The following is a 17,653-nucleotide window of genomic DNA, read 5'->3' as shown; positions in this document are numbered from 1 at the left end:
ATTAAAGGCATGCACTGCCCCCCCCCCCGCTGGTTTTCTTTTTCAACCAGCTAACATCATTCACTTTCATACCACATGTTCTATTAGCCTCTTCTCTTCTCCTTCTTTTAAGACCTCGTCTTCCCTTCTCATAGTCCCATCTCTAATTTCATGAGCCCCACAGATATGCAAATATAAAATTACAATATAGGATTCATATATGAGAGAAAATGTTTGTCCTTCCAAATGTGGATTACTTTGCTTATCACCTATTTTCTTGCAAATGTCATTACCTTATTTCCTTTATGTATGAGGGAAACTCCATTGTGTATATATACATTTTCTTTATACCTTCATCTGCTGTAGGGCATCTTGCCTGATTTGATTTCTTGAGTATAATTCTACCTTGCTTCTTTGCATTTCTTCAGGTCCCAATTTAGTTCATGTTACCACATACATATTTTCTCCTTTAGAAATCTGAAATTCACACTATTTTTCAGGACCAGCTACACAATGCTTATATCCCTTGCTTTTTAAATACGGAACTCCTTCTAGAAATTGATGTCTGTGAATACAGAGGAAACTTTATTTAAAGTTGTGTACCATTCCACTACCTGATGTTCCGTACATCGTTCAATCTCACTTTCTACCAAGAGACCTTTGTGCTTTCTCTGGAATTGGAATGAACCTTACGTTAGGGCTGGGTCATTGGGAGATCTATCAGTCTGACCGTGAATAAATTTCAACCAAGAGGAGGCTTTTGTTCGTATACCAATACCAGGCCTATCCAGGACTCAGATGCCTTAATGCAAGGCTGAGCCACCTCAGTCAGGAGTTTATAAAGGCACATTCTGTTTATGTGCCGACAGTCCTTACCTGCAAGACAAGCAATTACATTTATAGAAGCAGAAACAGCAGGTTTTTAAAAAACAGCAGGTTTTAAAAAAAATACATAAATAAAAATAAAAAACTAACCCTTAGCAGCCGTTACCATTTGGAAGTCTAATTTTGCTTTATAGTTTTCTTATGAACAAAGATTTTAAAGTTTTAAACACAAAGTTATCTATAAATGTAATACTAGCCATCACATAAGTATCTTTTGAGTTTTTCTCTTTCATCTTTTTTTTTGTATGCCTTGACTAGCCTGAAATTTTGTATGTAAAACAAGCTAGCTTTGAAAACTTTGACCTCACTGAAATCCACCTGACTTGTGAATTAAAGGAATTAAAGAAATACATCACCACCCCCAGAACGTTGTTGTTGCTATTGGTCTAAGTAACTGTAGGTGTAGGATGCCTTGTATCACTCCATGTGCACTGCAGGAGGTCCTGGATTGCTCCTTAATCTTCCTTCTGGCCTTTGTTCAGGTCACAGTTTGTGGTGTTTAGTGATCCTTCTTACTTTTTCTCACAGCACTTTGGTCAAATTTCTTAGCCTTTGATTCCCAAACACCCAGTCCGACATTCTACTCTCAAAAAGCAATAGCAATCGTGCTGGAAAAAAAAATTTTTCTGTGTAAAGTCTAAGTAAATGATAAACCTTTAATTACTAGAGGGGTAGTTATAGAAAGCTGTTTCCTCCACTCCCCAATGAGTGTGTCAGCAACTAATCAGATGGAAATCCTTTATTAGCAGGACAAAGGGGCTTAGAGCAGCATAGCCAATTACTAGAAATATTTTAATACTTAGTATCATGGAGTCAAGAGTCAAGACAGAACCAACATAGAAGGATAAAATGAAGTCCCCCAAGTAATAGAAGAGGAAACAGGTCATAAGAATGAGAACACTCCATGTTGCTCTGATTTCTGGACTGGCACTATTTGCAAACCTGGAGCTGTGAAGGTAGAGAACACTCTTGTGATGTTTATACAGGTGGACAGCCATGTACCCACTGCTCCAGCCCATGAGACTCTGAAAGATGACATCACGAAGAGCCATGAGAGAGAGGAAAAACCACTTAACTATGTACCTAGATGGCAGCATATAACAATACATGTCATGCACACCAGCTCTAGATCTATTCAAACTGCTGCCTGCTGTGATAAGATGAAGCAAATTGGAGCTTATGAGAACATTAAAGATCCAAAGGAGGAGGAGACAGGGAAGAACTTGCCACATTGTCTGTGGTTTGAGCTTTCTCCACAAGGAAGTTCTAGGACTGATGGTGACAGCCTGGACCATGCTGAGGAGACATGTAGTACAGATGGAGAGGCCCCGGGCCACCCTTCCCATATAAACCACAGTTTTACAGCTTGCATCGCCCACAACATTTTTGACCTCAAGTTCTGTGACTATATACCTGACCCCTGAAGTACAGATAATGATTATGTTTGAAAACGCCAGCTGAATGAAGATAAGGTCCACAGGCTTTTTCTCAGAGCCCATGATAAATGTATGTACATGTCTCACAAATATAAGGATGTTTCCTAAGATTCCAAGCCCAATAAGAGAAAAGAAGATTACTCGATGGATGAATTCACTCCAAATCATCTTTTGACCTCAGGTGTGTACCAGCGAAGTCCACTTTGAAGAACACAAATGACGACCTCCATGGACTGTCTCTATGTATAATAAGACATTTCTGAAATATGAAAATGTACATGATTAGTTTCCAGAAGGCACCTGATTGAATTCTTTGCTTTTCTTTGATTTAGTTTTCTTATTTTCACTGATATGGGTGATGACAGTGATATTTTCGACATAAATCCCATATTAATTCATGTACTTATCTTTCCAAGCAAATACGTCCTTATGTCTCTCAGCTCTAAAGTTTAGATTCCAATAGTGGCCATTTTGTTTAGAGTATAATTTTCTGTCCTGCAAAGGCCAGTAAAAACAGACTTGTTTTTAACTTATAAAGTATGAGGAAGTTACTCCTCTCTGGAATGTACCCTGTCAGCTAGCCCAAGATGGACAGCTTCGCAGTGCATTGGGGTTGTTTTATCACAGCAATAGAAAAGTAACCAAAACACATAAATCTATTATTCTTGTCTCATTTTCTATTCTTTTAAATTGAGCTGTGTATGTCATTCCTTATGAATGTTTTGAACTCACTGTCTTTCATAAATTCCATAAAATCTCTTAATGAAGACAGATACTTAACAATATTTTGATTAGACAAAAATTATCCTCTCATGCTGACACTTTAGTTTCATCCACAAAATAATGAGCCAGCAATGTAATATTCTTTATGTTACAACTTTCAAATAGCAAGTGCACCAGCTGAATTGATTCCTAAGAACAGAAGCCAAAGAACAGAGGACAAACGTCAGTCATTTACATAAAGTTTACGGGTTTACAAGTCCAGGTCCTGGTCCCTGCTACTTGAATTGTGGTAATGAATGAGCAGCCTCATAAACAGCAGAATTATTAATCCACTTTATGGTGGTGCAGGATGGAGAATGAGGTTTCTGTAACCTCTCTAGTTTTCTCCTTCCTTTGTGTCAGGGCACTAAGACTGCTGCCTGAGAACTAAAGCTACTGCAAACTGCTTTTCCTTTCCACACAGCATGATAGAACTAACAGTTGTTACTAACTTGCTTACCAAGAGATGAGTGAACCAGTCGCAGCAAAGTCTGCCTCCTCCTGAGTAGGCCAGCATTCAGCCATGTGTCCATTTCTGAGAATCAGCAGGAAAGGGATGATAACCAAATAACAAGTCAGTTGTCATAAATACTGAATATTACTGCTGGGTGTGGTGGTGCACATCTTTAATCACAGCACTCGAGGCAGAGGCAGGAGGATTTCTGGGCTTGAAGCAAGCATAGTCAACAGAGTGAGTTGCAGGACAGTGAGAGGTACACAAAGAAACCCTGTCTGGAAAAACCATGTGTGGTGTGTGTGTGCGTGTTTATGTGTATGTATGGATATATTTAATATTACAAAGTTATTCTCTAGAGAAGGAACGTTAAACACACTAAAGCACAGTAGCTCTCAATATTATGAGGAAAACGCTGTTCATCTTATGATATTGTAGAAAAGAATTTCAAACACTGTTAATTTGTTGTGTTAATTCTGGCACTTTTGATGGAATATTGAAGATGTCCAGGCTGATGCAGAATTTGAGAACACAAAGGAAGAACAGAGACAAAATTTATGCCATGCAGATCTCAGTGTAAGACTTCCCAAAATGGAAGGTCCAGGACCAGACGGCAATGGCCCGCACCACTGTGGGGAGTGAGCCTGTGCAGACAGAAAGGCTTCCAGCTACACTGCTCATGTGAATAACAGTTCTGTGGAGGCAGCAGAGATGGGGCAGCAGTTAAGCCCCATTCTCTTGTTTACGATCCTGGTTTGGTTCTCAGCACCCACACGATGGCTCACACCTAACTGTACTCCCAGTTCTATTATCTGGTGCATCCCCTCATCTCCTTAGGTATTGTGGACTGCTGGTGTACAAACATACATGTAGGCAGAGCACCATACACATAAATACACAAATACATTCTAAAAATTATAACAATCTTGCAGCCTATGTCATCTGTGAAGCTGAAAACAACATTATGGTATTTGTAAGAGCTAAGTGGATGTGAGTGAGTATAGGCCTCTTCTGAGCACTTTGCCCCCAGTCAAAGAGAAGTCACAAAACAGATGTTTGCTGTGGTACCTAGTTCTGTCAGAAAGATTCGACTGTTCCCCTGATGGGTATGACCTTTGAACTCCTGGTTTCTTTCTTCACAGTCAGAATACTTGGTTCCAGAATCCACCTTTTAAAACAGTTTACCAGTAATGATAATATGTATCTGCAAACACATTTCATATCATAATTTTTTTCAGCTATATGGGGAAAATCAAAACTTGTTCAATAGTGGAGATTTTTTTTTTCCTTGAGGATGGGTGGGACTCTGTAAGTCATTTCACTAGTCCCAAATTCTGTTTTTGGGTTCAGTATTTAAAAATTTCAATATGGTCTAGTGAGTTTATTATTATTTATTATTATTTATTATTATTATTATTATTATTATTATTATTATTATTATATAATTTTTCATAGTATTAAATCCAATAAACTTGTGGAAACCTTTATATGTTTCACTTATAGTCAATCTTTGCATAGCTGAACTGAACCCAAATTCTGCCAACCAGAATGTCTCTGTCTTTGTTTCATCTCACCCTATCAAATCCTCATTATCAAGTGACAAATGTCCAGGGTACATGCTTCTCTGTCTCTGTTCTCTACAGCACCAACAGACATGTGAGAAACACAGTTGTTTCAGTGTAGACCTCTCACAGATTTGGCCACATTTCAACTTCCATAGCATCACTCTTCCTTTTGATCTTGCATTTAGAGTACCAAAATATTCAGAGTTCTTTTCAGAGTCCAAGTCTTAAATCTTTGATAATCTATAACATAGTTTCCCAGAGATTTATTTATAAGCCGTAAACTGACTGTGTCATTTCACCGCTAAAAATATTCAGTGGTATCATACAGTCGTTAATACTAAGTTGAAATTTCTAACTTTTGCTGACAGGATTCGACAGTTAAAGCCGACGTCAAAAATCCAGGAAGAAGTCTCTAGCCTGAAAAATCAAAATAATCAAGACTGCACGTTTCAGAGGAACACCACCACACACTGTTTGGGAGGGTCATAAGCCGAGGTCTGAGCTCTCACAGAGTGACTTTGGGGACAGCTAAGGCATCCTGGACAAATTCACAGTGAGTTGGTGTTGATCTAGGTGGATCAGGGAAAAGCTATTAGTTACTGGCTGTTTTGAAATAAGGACAAAGAATGAGTTGGGGATCCCAATAATCATTTCTTGTATAAGCAGATTGGGGTTTCACGGCTAGATGTGTTCAGCAGACACAAATTTTGATGGCATTCTGTAGCTGCTGCATGAATTTGGTACAAACTCTGATATCACTGAAGTCTGTTTTGCTTTTGTCTTTGTTGAGAATCTGGTTAGTAGTGGGTTGTTTTGATCATGATCAAACAACCTCAGACTTAAATGACAAACTGACTCTCAGACTTAAATCACAGAGAAGTTTTTGTTATTTATCATCTATCTATCTATCTATCTATCTATCTATCTATCTATCTATCTATCTATCTATCTACCTATCTATCATCACTATCACCTATCTATTGGCATACTTCTTTCTGTCTGTCTTTTTATTTAGAGGCAGGGTCTCAAGTAATCCAAGCTGACCTTGAATTTAATATGTAGTTGAGGATAAACTTAAACTCAAAATCCTTCTGCCTTCATTCCCAAATGCTGGGATTACTGGATGTGTTATCACGTCTACTTGATGATTTTATTTTTTCACATCAGTGAGGGGGTCTCACCGTGGTGTGACAGGACTTTTGCTGGGGAGATGTAACTCACCCCAGATAGAGATCCAAGGAAGAGCAAAGCACTGATAACACAAAAGTCTAAGTTGGTGAACAAAGCCGTTTCCTTGGAGTTACTTACAAGAGTATGGCTGAGGGGTTGCTTACAGGATGACTCAAAGGACACCTGCATTACTGAGACCTACTCCAGCATGAGTCACAGCTCACAAAAGCTGGAAAATCTGGAGGACACTGCACAGCCTGCAGCCAGCTCAACAGCTCGGAGAGTGCCCTTTCCAAGGGACTGTGGCACCAGCCTCTTCCCCTGGTTTCTGCTTCGCCCAGGCAGCTGGTTTGGTGTTAAGTATTCTTTGCAACTTGAGTTTCCTGAGTGCTTTTTTTTTTTTTTTTTTTTTTTTTTTGGTACAGTTAGCTGAATCTGAAAAGGACTAGCAGCTTGTTTTGTCTCTTCTGGCAGAAAGGACCCTAGTAGATCTACCTAGTCAGTTCTAGGGATTATCTGTAGCTATTGTACTTCTTTACTTTTTTTCCTTAAAGAGCTTCCCTGAAGCATGGAATGCTTGAATCTCAGAGGAAACTATTACAGGACACTTGGCTATGAAATCACACAAGACTGTGGACTATTTCTTGGGAATCAAAAACATCAGGGTATCTGAGCTTATCAGTAGGATTTTGCAGTTAGCCTGCATTCTGAATGTTTAGATAGTCTACAAGTCTTCCTGGGTTGCCTTTTTGATCTCCTGGACTTTATTGCCTTCTCATTATTAAACATGTGCCTCAGATTCCATCCTGAATGTTTCTGGCAACACAGCTGCCTCGCTGCTTGTTAGTAGGTAGCCCCTGGCTTGTAGCACATCAATTGCTGCCTTTTGATCTATGTTTTTTCTGACCAGTGGTGACAGTAAAGGCTGCGCCAGTGCACTATGAAAGGCTTCCCCAACTCGAAATCTTTCATGTAGTGAGCATTACGTAACACATCCAATTTCAGTAGAACATCTGGACTGTAAAATGAGTATTTTATCATTCCATATACCTTTATGCCCCTACATACTAATCAAATATTATCTTATGTGTTATTTTTTTCTTGCCTTTTTATTTTTCCAGCTCTCTCATCTTACCAACTGTCCATAGCCCAGAATCAGATTTATTATTAACTTGAGATACACAAGAAGTTACTTTTCATTACCATGGAATAAAAGTGAACAATCTAAGAGAAGAGAGGGACAAGGATTGCCATAAATATTGTCTCAGTTTCTTTTCTTTTCGGCAGCCCTAGGGGTTGAATCTCATGCTTCATACATTCAAGACAAGCATCCCACCTCTGAACTGCACCCCGGCTCTCCAAATTGCTTTGAAACACTACAGCAAACTGTTTTAGAAGAGAAACTTTGCTTTCACCTCCATGCATGATATACCAGACAACACATCACATGAGAGACAGGTAAATACACCCATCCCAGGCTCTGGAGCCTTAAATAAGTAGAAGATTAGAGCTCCTTGGACACAATACTGGGCTGAATTTAGGGAGGTACCCTCAAATGATACTAAACAAACGGCCTGGTAGAACAATAAGAATTCTCAAAAGAACAACTTTTTGACAATAGAGCCGTTAAGAAACAGGCATGTAACACGTGAAGCTGATTTGCATATGTGTACTAATATGCACAGAGATAGGGAGATGTTAGGGATGGATGCACAAATAATACCTTCAATTTAAACAAAATGCACATGAGACTTAGGAAAATAATAAAAAGTGCAAGATGGTCCATTCAAAACATTATGATACACCAAACATCAAGTGAAAGAAATGTATGTGACTAATTCAGGCAACAGAACCATGATTTAGGTACAAATTAAGGCCAAAATCAAATTGAGTTCTGACCAGAGACGCAGACATCTTTCTATTTTTCAAAATAAATCATATGATGAGGACCTATGACAAGATCCCAGATTTCTCTAAAGATACATGATCTTAGACTTAGAAAGAGATACTCAAGCAATGGTGGGTGACAGGTGCTGGAAATGATCTTTTTTTTTTTTTTTGGCTCAGTCACGTAAATTTAGATATAGGCAGTAGAGGGAAGGTCTTAAGTCTTTCAAGCTCTCTCTTAGCCCCCTGGCATACTACAAAAGAGATTAACATTTTTGCTTCCATGGGAAATTCACTTGGCACTTGTGTAAACCAGAGAGCTCCAGGTCTACCCACCTTGGCAGCAGCTGTGGTACAGGCAGCAGCTGTGGTGCAGTCAGGTTCTGAGTTTGTCCTGGAAGGTGAGTCTCCTGGAACTGCATTTGTACCTAACGTTTTAGAGCCTCGGCTGTCATAACTTGTCTCTGGGACTTCAGTTGTCACAGTTACAAAGCTATCCCCGAGAAGGGTGGCTCTAAAGGATCTCTCCCTGAAGTATAGCCATCCCTCTCCCTCAACAATTACTCCATTACTCTGTCTTAGGAGTCACCTCAGCATTAATTAGGGTTTAATCGCATTCATAGAAGTGTGTGAAATGAGACAACAAGCAATAACTGAAATGTCTATACCGGACTTTCCCACTTCTATACAACTGTGTTTAGGATCCTTGGTCCTCCTCATCCAGGTGGTAACTGGATGGGAACCTGATAGAGGAGGACAAGTCAGATGGGTGAGTATGTGCAGGGTGGGGAGAGCTGAGAGCGAGGCAGGACAGCTGATGATGTCACACAGATGTAACAGCCTTGGAAGGATAGCTACTGAAGTGGCATGGGTCAGCAGAGGACCTTATTTGTAGAGACACATCCACATTCACAGTCAAGAAAAGGCTATGAAGTAAACAAATGTACAGGCAAACTATGGTTTGACTGCACTGCATCCAAGAAGAGCATGCTACCCTCCTCCCAGCCGAGAAGGGAATGTCACTGTCCCCTAGCGATAGAGTGTGTCACCTTTCTCCCAGCCCTGACAGGTGCCTGGGACATGCAGCTGTCAATAATGATATCTCAGAAGGAAGTGAGGCAGCTGGATCCTGACTTGATCTAGTGCTCAGCACACAGGTCCCCTCACCTAAAATGGGGTGACACTTTCGTTGGTGCTTTTCTCTCTTTACTTTGTTAATTTTGTACAAACTGCCTCCTGCAGAGTCAGCAGGAAACAAGAGGCAGCTTTCTGAGAACTGGGAGAAGCACTGATGTTGCTGGCGGCTCTGAACCATGATTGTGAGTGCTGTGAAACCCCAATCCCTTCTTCATTTCCCACCTACAACCTCCCGCTCCAGTGCCTGCTCATGTGTGTGCAGGCCTGAGCACATCTAAGTGCCCTCTGAAGATACTATGATTTCCAATCCCATGCAGTCTCCAAAAGTGGTATTTTATGAAAAGATGGTTCCATATGTAAAGCAGTGAACTACTAATGCACTGTGATTTGAAGACAGGCATCCAAATTTCCTTTTGTTAGTTTTGTTTTAAATTTTCAGAAGATTCCTTCTAGGATCTGGTGTGGGCCCACAGCTCTGCCAGGAGCAGCCCAGGCCATTGAGCCTCTTTTCCCTTGCTCTCCTTCACTCTCTTTTAAAAACTTTCTTTGAGAATTTCATACATGAGTGTACTATACTTCCACAATTTCCATCCCCCCTCCTCCATTACAAGTAACTCTTCATCTATGGTGATGCCTTGTGAAAATTTCCCCAGTTCCATCCATGCTGACATGCTACTGGTGTCATTGTGCAGACAACCCACTGAGACATCTTTCACCCAACATTAGTTTTTAGAGGTGTAAATTTTCACTGTGCCCTACCAATATGAGTAAAGGCTTCATAAGATAAAATATGATCAATGTAAGCAAGTTTTATATAAAATTCACAGTGGCTTGTGAAAACTCCAGTGTTATTTGAGAATCCATGGGTTTTTTTTTTATAAGTTGTGTCTTATTCCCTTAGAACACTTTCAAAATCTTAATTTATTGTTTTAATTTTTAGCAATTTATTATGTGCCTAGGTTTGACCTTATTCATTTCCTGCTAAAGGTTTACTTTCTCTCTTTCTTTCTCTCTTTCCTTAGGTCCACATAAATACGAAGGTTGATATCAGGTGTCATCTTCTGCCATGACTCTCAACATTGTCTTTAATTTTTACAATTACATTTGTGTGTATATATGGCATGCACATGGAGGTCAGAGTAGAACTTATGCGCATTAGTTCTCTTCTTACACTGTTTGGATCCCTAGGACTGAACTCAGGTCATCAGGTTTGTGGCAAGTACCTGATAAGACATCTCACCTGGCCTCTACATCTTGGTTTTTGAGACAGGGTCACTCTCAGAGCTCATAGATTGGGTGTACTGGCTGTAAAGCGATCTACCAGGACCTCTACCTTTACATTGCTAGATTTATACAGTCTAATTTTATTTTATGTGGGTCCTAGGTTCTCATGCATGCACAGTAGGCACATTACTGGTAGAGTCATCTTTCTAGCTCCTACTTCTCTTCTTCCGTCTTTTTCCTATGCCCTCCCCTTCCTCTCTTCACACCTTCAATCTTGAAATTGCAGGCATTCACATCCACATGTAGCAGAATGCCTGGATCAGTAGGTTCATGTCCCATTTTTCAGTCATCATGTGTTCAAATATTATGAAAGGTTTTGCAGGCAAAAATCACTGTAGGAGTTGTGTTTATATTTTTATTCTTTTGCCAACAAAATCTATGAAGAGAAGAAAATGAAATTAGTTGATAAAACTACTATGAATTCTATGTTTTAAAATTCTGTTGCTTATACTCATTTAGATTTACAATAGCTTTAATATAACATTTCCTTAGTTTTATTTATTTTCTGAATATAACTACAAATCCATTTTAACTTAGACTCAATTCTGAATTTCCAAAGAAAAGTCCAGAATAGCACCAATTTAAGCTACCAAATTTCAGGCTGTCCTGGCTCACATTTTATCAATTGCCATGTATTTCCTTCCTATTCTTAATGCTGTCATGGTTCATGCTGAACACATTGCTCTTCAGCCCATCCTAGGTTCTTATATAACTTTATTTTGAGTCAGACCTCAATGATTGACATAGAAAGTTCCTGTTTGGTCTGGTTCTCTATGTTAGATACTTTAAAGCCTTTTAAAAAAAGCTCTGAAACTAGATGTAGTCAGGGTTTATTGCTCCAACAAAACATCATCACCAAAACCATTTGGTACCAGTGTAGTAAGGTATTGCTGTGACAGACCTGGCTATACTTTGAAAAAGGTTGTGAAAAAACTTTGGAATTTTGGACTAGAAAAGCCATTGAGTATTGTGACATCTGTAAGATGTTCTATAGGAGCTTGGAAGGTAAGAATGTTGAGAGCAGAGCAGAAGCCTGGCTTGTGACTTTTCAAAGTGAAGGTGAAAGACTATAAGGGCCAGTTGTTATTTTGATTTAAGATGCCTTTGTTCTTGATAGGTAGGGCTGAAGACTCTGCTGTGATGAACAAGATACCAGAACTACTAAAGTGAAACCTTTGTATTATTGGGACAATTGATGCTGGTTAGATGGAGCTAAGAAATATGTGGTAATTAAGAAGAGACCAGCATCACCTAGGTAAAATCTTCTGGAAAGTGTTTGTTGAGAGCCCAAAAAAGCTGTGTTCCAGAGATAGCCAAGGGTGAACCTCATGGTGGTAGTCAGACTTGGTAATGTATAAGAGTGACACAGGTAGTACTGGTTTTGAAGACATGAAGAGGTAATAGAGAACAGCTAAGGTTGGCACTGTGAGAGGCCAGGAATGACCAATGGTGAAGTTGCAGCCTCAGTGATAGTTGAAGGCCCAGGCACAAATGGGTCATTGCAAAGAGGTTGAGGCTTGGTACCATGAAGAGGGCCTATGAGAGGCTATTGGTGAATGTGTAGCCTAGTTGCAGTGAAAGACTCGAGCATTTTGGAGATGCCAGTACCATGGAATGACCACCAAGAACAGGAGCAGCAGTAGATTGAAACTAGCTGGACCCTAGAAGATAAGCTATTTGTGCTACAGATGGCAAAGCTGGAGAAGAAATCCAAGACCACTGGAGGATTCCAGGAGATCATGTGTGGATCCCAGACATTGAACATTGGGTTATTTGTTCTGCTGGAGTTTAGTTTTGATTGGTTCAGATTGTGACTGTGTCTTTATTTTTCCCTCTTGAAGAAGGTATTTAATTTACTTTTTATTGTTTATAGGAGCCCATACCTGAAAGACCTTGAACTTTTAGAAGAGATTTAGGATTTTTAGAGAGATTGACTATTTTAAAGTAATCAAAATTTTAATGTGTTTGAATTTTTAAAGACTGTGTAACTTTTAAAGCTTATTTGTTTTTAATGTTAGCTCTTGGAGATGAATAAGAAAGAAAAGTTGCGGCTTAATAGTGATGGGTTTGTATATCAAGTTTACAAGTGGTCAGTTGTACTGGCTAGTTTTGTGTATCAACTTAACACAAGTGAGGTCATCAGAAAGGAAAGAACCTCAGTTGAGAAAATATTCCCATGAGATCCCACTGTCAGGTATTTTCTCAATAAATGATCAATGGGGGATGTATAACCCATTGGGGGATGTATAACCCATGGTGAGTGATGCCATCACTGGGTTTGTGGTCCTGAGATTTATAAGGAAGCAGGTTGAGTAAGCCATAGGAAGCAAGTCAGTAAGCAGCACACCTCCATACCTTCTGTACCAGCTCTTGCTTTCAGGTTCCATCCCTGCTGAGTTCCTGTCCTGTCCTCCAACATTTTGGTAGACTTTTAAACATTTCCTATATATTGATTACTTAAAAAAAAAAAAAGGTAAAATGATAACCTTAGGCAAAGACCCATCTGTCATGACTTCAGCTGTAGGATGGATAGCAATACCTCAGCGTTTTTTGCCCCATTTCTGTATCTCCAGGAACTTATCTCCTTTGATCTTTCTAAAGCCAGGGACCAGCCTTGTCAGAGTCAGAAGTAGAGGACCCAAGTCTCAAAGATCCTCTCAAATTCTCCCTGGCTTAGTCAGAGAGAGACTTTAGTTTTAATGAATCTCTCCATGGCACAGTTGTGTGTACTCTGTGCCTGGACCTCTGTGGTGCAGACAGACTCTGGAGCAGCTCTGGGAAGGTGACACTTGCCAGGTCATATTTCCATTTCCTGGATCTGTGGGACTCTTAGCTCACATCAGGTCTGTAGACTTCAGATTTCATGTCATCACAGTGTCATGGGGAAGGAAGGCCACGGCAGGGCCTCAGTCCCTGAAGTACAGCTTCCCTCTCTCCCACAGTTACAGCATCTGTTTTGCTCAGAAGTTATTTCTACCTCAGTGTTTCATTATTTTGAGAGGAAGGAAGTGAGGTGAGAAAATGAATAATCAGTGAAGTTTCTCTGTACCAAGCTTCCTGCATCTCCTGACTTATTTTCATGTTCACAAAGTGTCAGTTTCTCAACTGGGAGGGGATCAGCTTCTTAACAAGTTTCTTCCTTCACTTTCTTAAATCCCTTGTTAGAAGTAGAATAAATGATGTGTAGCACTGGGAATTCTGTTTCTTGAGCAAGTCCCAAACATGGAGCAGGATAAGCTTATTCTACCTGTGCCCATCAGTAGTGAAGGTCTTCCCTTTACCTGATTTTTCATTCCTGCACATTAAGTATCTTATTGGACATGAAATATCAATGTCCCCTCACCACCCCCACCCCCGCCTTGGCCTTATTTCTAAAGCAATATTCACTCATTATAAAACTTCAAGTACACTTCTAAAACTTGTGTGTACCCAAGAATGGCCCTATGTATTTTCATTCTGGTTCCTAGGAAGCACTTCCTATCCCAGATGCAAAGTGATGTAAATAAGTGTGCAGGCTTGAGATTAGAAGTGATAAAATTGTCATTTTGTTCTTGAAGAGAAAGCACCATTGGTTATCTTGACAGATGAGTTCAAGGTCACTTGTCTCCCTCTGTGCCCTGTATGATGGTGTCTCCATACATGCTGGTGCAGCTGACACATGACAAAAGGTGAAAATGCTCCTTCTGTATATGAGAGGACAGCTTTTGAGGAAACAAAGATTTCTGTACTCTCTCCTGAATGGGGAATTTAGGCACAAAGAAACTAAATTGTACATTTACATATGTCAGGGTAGATAAAAATTGAAAAATAAAATAATTATCTATGGTGTAACAATGATTAACCTCTGTTGTCTTTGTTATTTGTTTAGAAATTTTCTAAATATCTTGTTTACCTTTGAAATACCAAAGCCAATAAAACAGTTTAAAGCTTGTAGTACTCTGAGTAATTTATTCAGGAAAACACAAAAATATATCAGAGAATCCTCCATGCAGCTTCCATCTGGAAGGAGTTCTGATGACAGAATTGGTTGTCTATAAGCAAAGGACACACTGATTGCATTCTTGTAGCAGAAATACCATGTAGCCAAAGAGCCAGCTATAATGTTCTGAAACAGGGCATCTCTCAGAATCACTATAATAAAAAAATTGTTTTATTATGCAGCTTTCTGATAGAAAATAGCAAATGATTTCACTTTTTATTAATCTCTGATATATTCACACTACTGGTGTATTTTTTTTTAAACATCTTAGTCTGTACCTTGCTGGACCATTCATTTATTCTAAACCAAAACTCTTAGCAATTATCTTTTATTTTTAACCTCCTATTTTTTTTTTTTACTTATCCATGAGTTTGTTAATTCTTTGTCAACAAACATAGACAATGATCAAAAAAGGAAAAGGGATATGCTAAAGAATAAGTCTATGACCCTGGTGTCTATTAGTCTACTTTTGTTATAACAACACTTGAGAGGAATTAATTTCCTAAAGAAAAGAAGATTATTTAACTAGTAGTTCAAGGACATGGTTCTCACCATTATCTGTAATAAGAACTTTAAGCATATTTCTCTAAGTGTCATAAAACTAATGAACATTTTGAGTTGAAAAGAAAAAAGATTTTTGAGTAGTAGTAATCTAGAAAATGTATGAGAAAACAGAATAACCTTCAAAAGATCCACAGAATGAAGAACAGAGTCATTTGTCAAATATCTGTATGATTGCAGTCACATGATTGCCTCTTTTATTTAAATTAATTTATTTATTCATTTACATCTCAATATTAGCTCCCCCTCTCCTCCCAGTACCCCCTCATACAGATTCTCCCCTATATATCCTTCCCCTTCTCTGAGAAGGGGAGTCCTTCTCTGAAGATCACCTCACACAGACATTACCCCCAGCTCTTACATCAAGTCACTGCAGGACAAGGTGCTTCCTCTCCCACTTAGGCCAGACAAGGTGGCCCAGTTAGGAAAATGGAACCCACAGGCATTCAGGCAACTCATTCAGAAACAGCCTCCACTCCAGTTCTTGGGAGTCCCACAGGAAGATCAACTTTCACATCTACTACATATGTGCCAGATGCCTAGGTTCAGCCCATGCTCACTCTTTGATTGGTGGTTCAGTCTCTGGGAGGCCCCAAGTTTCAGGTTAGTTGACTCTGTTGGTCTTCCCATGGAGTCCCCGTCCTCTTCATGTCCCTCAATCCTTCCTCCAACTCTTCCATAAGATTCCCTAAGCTCCGTCTCATGTTTGACTGGGGGTGGTGTGGGGGTGCGGGGTGTCTCTGTATCTCTTTCCATTGGTTTCTGGGTGGAGCTTCTCAGAGGACATTTATGCTAGGCTCCTATCTGCAAACATAACAGAGCATCATTAATAGCCTCAGTGATTGGTTCTTACCCATGGGTTGGGTCTCAGTTTGGGGTAATTTTATTGGCTGGTCATTCCTTCCATCTCTATTCTTTGTCCTTGCACATCTTATAGGGAGGAGACATTTTGCGTCAAAGGTTTTGTGGGTGGGTTGTTGTCCTTATCTCTCCACTGAGAGTCCTTCCTGGTTACACAAAGTGGCCATATCCCCCACTTCGAAAGTCTTGGCTTCGAAAGTTGCCCCCATAGACATCTTGGGACCACTCCCTAACTCAGGTCTCTGGCACATCCTAGAGATTACTCTCCCCACCACCAATTTCTGTTTTCTCTGCCCTACAGTCCCTACCTCTGATCCTCTCTCCCCACCTCACTCTCCTCCCAATCCTTTCTCTGATCAGTTCTCTCCCTCCATCCACCCCTGCTAGCTATTTCATTCCCCCTTCTGAGAAAAATTCAACTATCCTCCCTTGGGTCCTCCTTGTTAATTGGCTTCATTGGGTCTGCTGATTATATAGCATGGTTATCATATACTTTATGGCTAATACCTGTTTATAAGTGAGTATATACCATGCATAGCTTTTTGGGTCTGGGTTATCTTATTCAGGATAGTATTTCTAGTTCTGTCCATTTGCCTGCAAAATTCATACTGTCCTTGTTTTTAATAGCTGTGTAGTATTCCAAATGTGAATGAACCACATTTACTTCATCCATTCTTAAGTTGAGGAACATCTGGGTTGTTTCCAGTTTGTGATATTACAAACAAAGCTGCTATAAACATGGTTGAACAAGTGTCTTTGTGGTATCGTGGAACATCTTTTGGGTATATGCCCAGGAATTGTATAGCTGGGTCTTTAGGTAGAACTATTCCCAATTTTTAGAGAAACTCTCAAATTGATTTCCAGAGTACAAGTTATACAAGTTTGCAATCCCACCAGCAATGTAAAAGTGTTGCCCTTGCTCCACATCCTTGCTAGCATGTGCTGTCCCTTGAGTTTTTGCTCTTAGCCATTATTATGGGTATAGGTAGAATCTCAGAATCATTTTGATTTGCATTTCCCTGATGACTAAGGATGTTGAACATTTCTTTAAGTGTTTCTTAAGCCATTCAAGACTCCTGTTTTGTGTTGTTGGTGTCTAACTTCTTAACTTCTTTATATATTTTGAATATTAGCCCTCTGTCAGATGTAGGGTTGGTGAAGGTCTTTTCCCAATCTGTAAGTTGTTTTGTCCTATTGACAGTGCCCTTTGCTTTACAGAAGCTTTTCAGTTTCATGAAGTCCCATTTATTAATTGTTTATCTTAGTGCCTGAACCATTGGTGTTCTCTTCGGGAAGTTGTCTCCTATACCAATGAGTTCAAGACTATTTCCTAGTTTTTGTTCTATTAGATTTAATGTATCCCGTGTTATATTGAGGTCTTTGATCCACTTGGACTTGAGTTTTGTTCAGGGTGGTAAACATGGATGGTCTATTTGTATTCTTCTCCATGTGGCCAGCCAGTCAGACCAGGCCCATTGGTTGAAGATACTCTATCTTTCCCACCATATGCTTTTGGCTTCTTTGTTATGGATCAAGTTTCCATAGGTGTGTGGTTTATTTCTGGGTCTTCAGTTTGACTCCATTGATCAACCTGCTTTCTAAACCAACACCGTGCCATTTTTATTACTATTACTCTATAGTATAGCTTGCAGTCAGGGATGGTTGATACTTCCCAAAGTTATTTTATTGTGCA

The 17,653-nt window shown here is 39.6% G+C and overlaps 1 protein-coding gene across 1 annotated transcript; it reads right to left on the bottom strand.

The window, feature by feature from the left end:
* Nucleotides 1-1,577: 1,577 nt before the first annotated feature.
* On the bottom strand, nucleotides 1,578-2,468 carry LOC116082095 (putative vomeronasal receptor-like protein 4). Its single transcript, XM_031358909.1, has one exon. It carries the CDS (start codon nucleotides 2,466-2,468, stop codon nucleotides 1,578-1,580), a length of 891 nt encoding a protein of 296 aa, XP_031214769.1.
* Between the last annotated feature and the right edge of the window lie 15,185 nt (nucleotides 2,469-17,653).

This window comes from Mastomys coucha, unplaced genomic scaffold, assembly GCF_008632895.1.
Source record: "Mastomys coucha isolate ucsf_1 unplaced genomic scaffold, UCSF_Mcou_1 pScaffold7, whole genome shotgun sequence".
NCBI classification, from domain to species: Eukaryota; Metazoa; Chordata; class Mammalia; order Rodentia; family Muridae; genus Mastomys; species Mastomys coucha.
The sequence above is the reverse complement of the archived record's forward strand: the minus strand, read 5'-3'. Positions and strand labels throughout refer to the sequence as shown.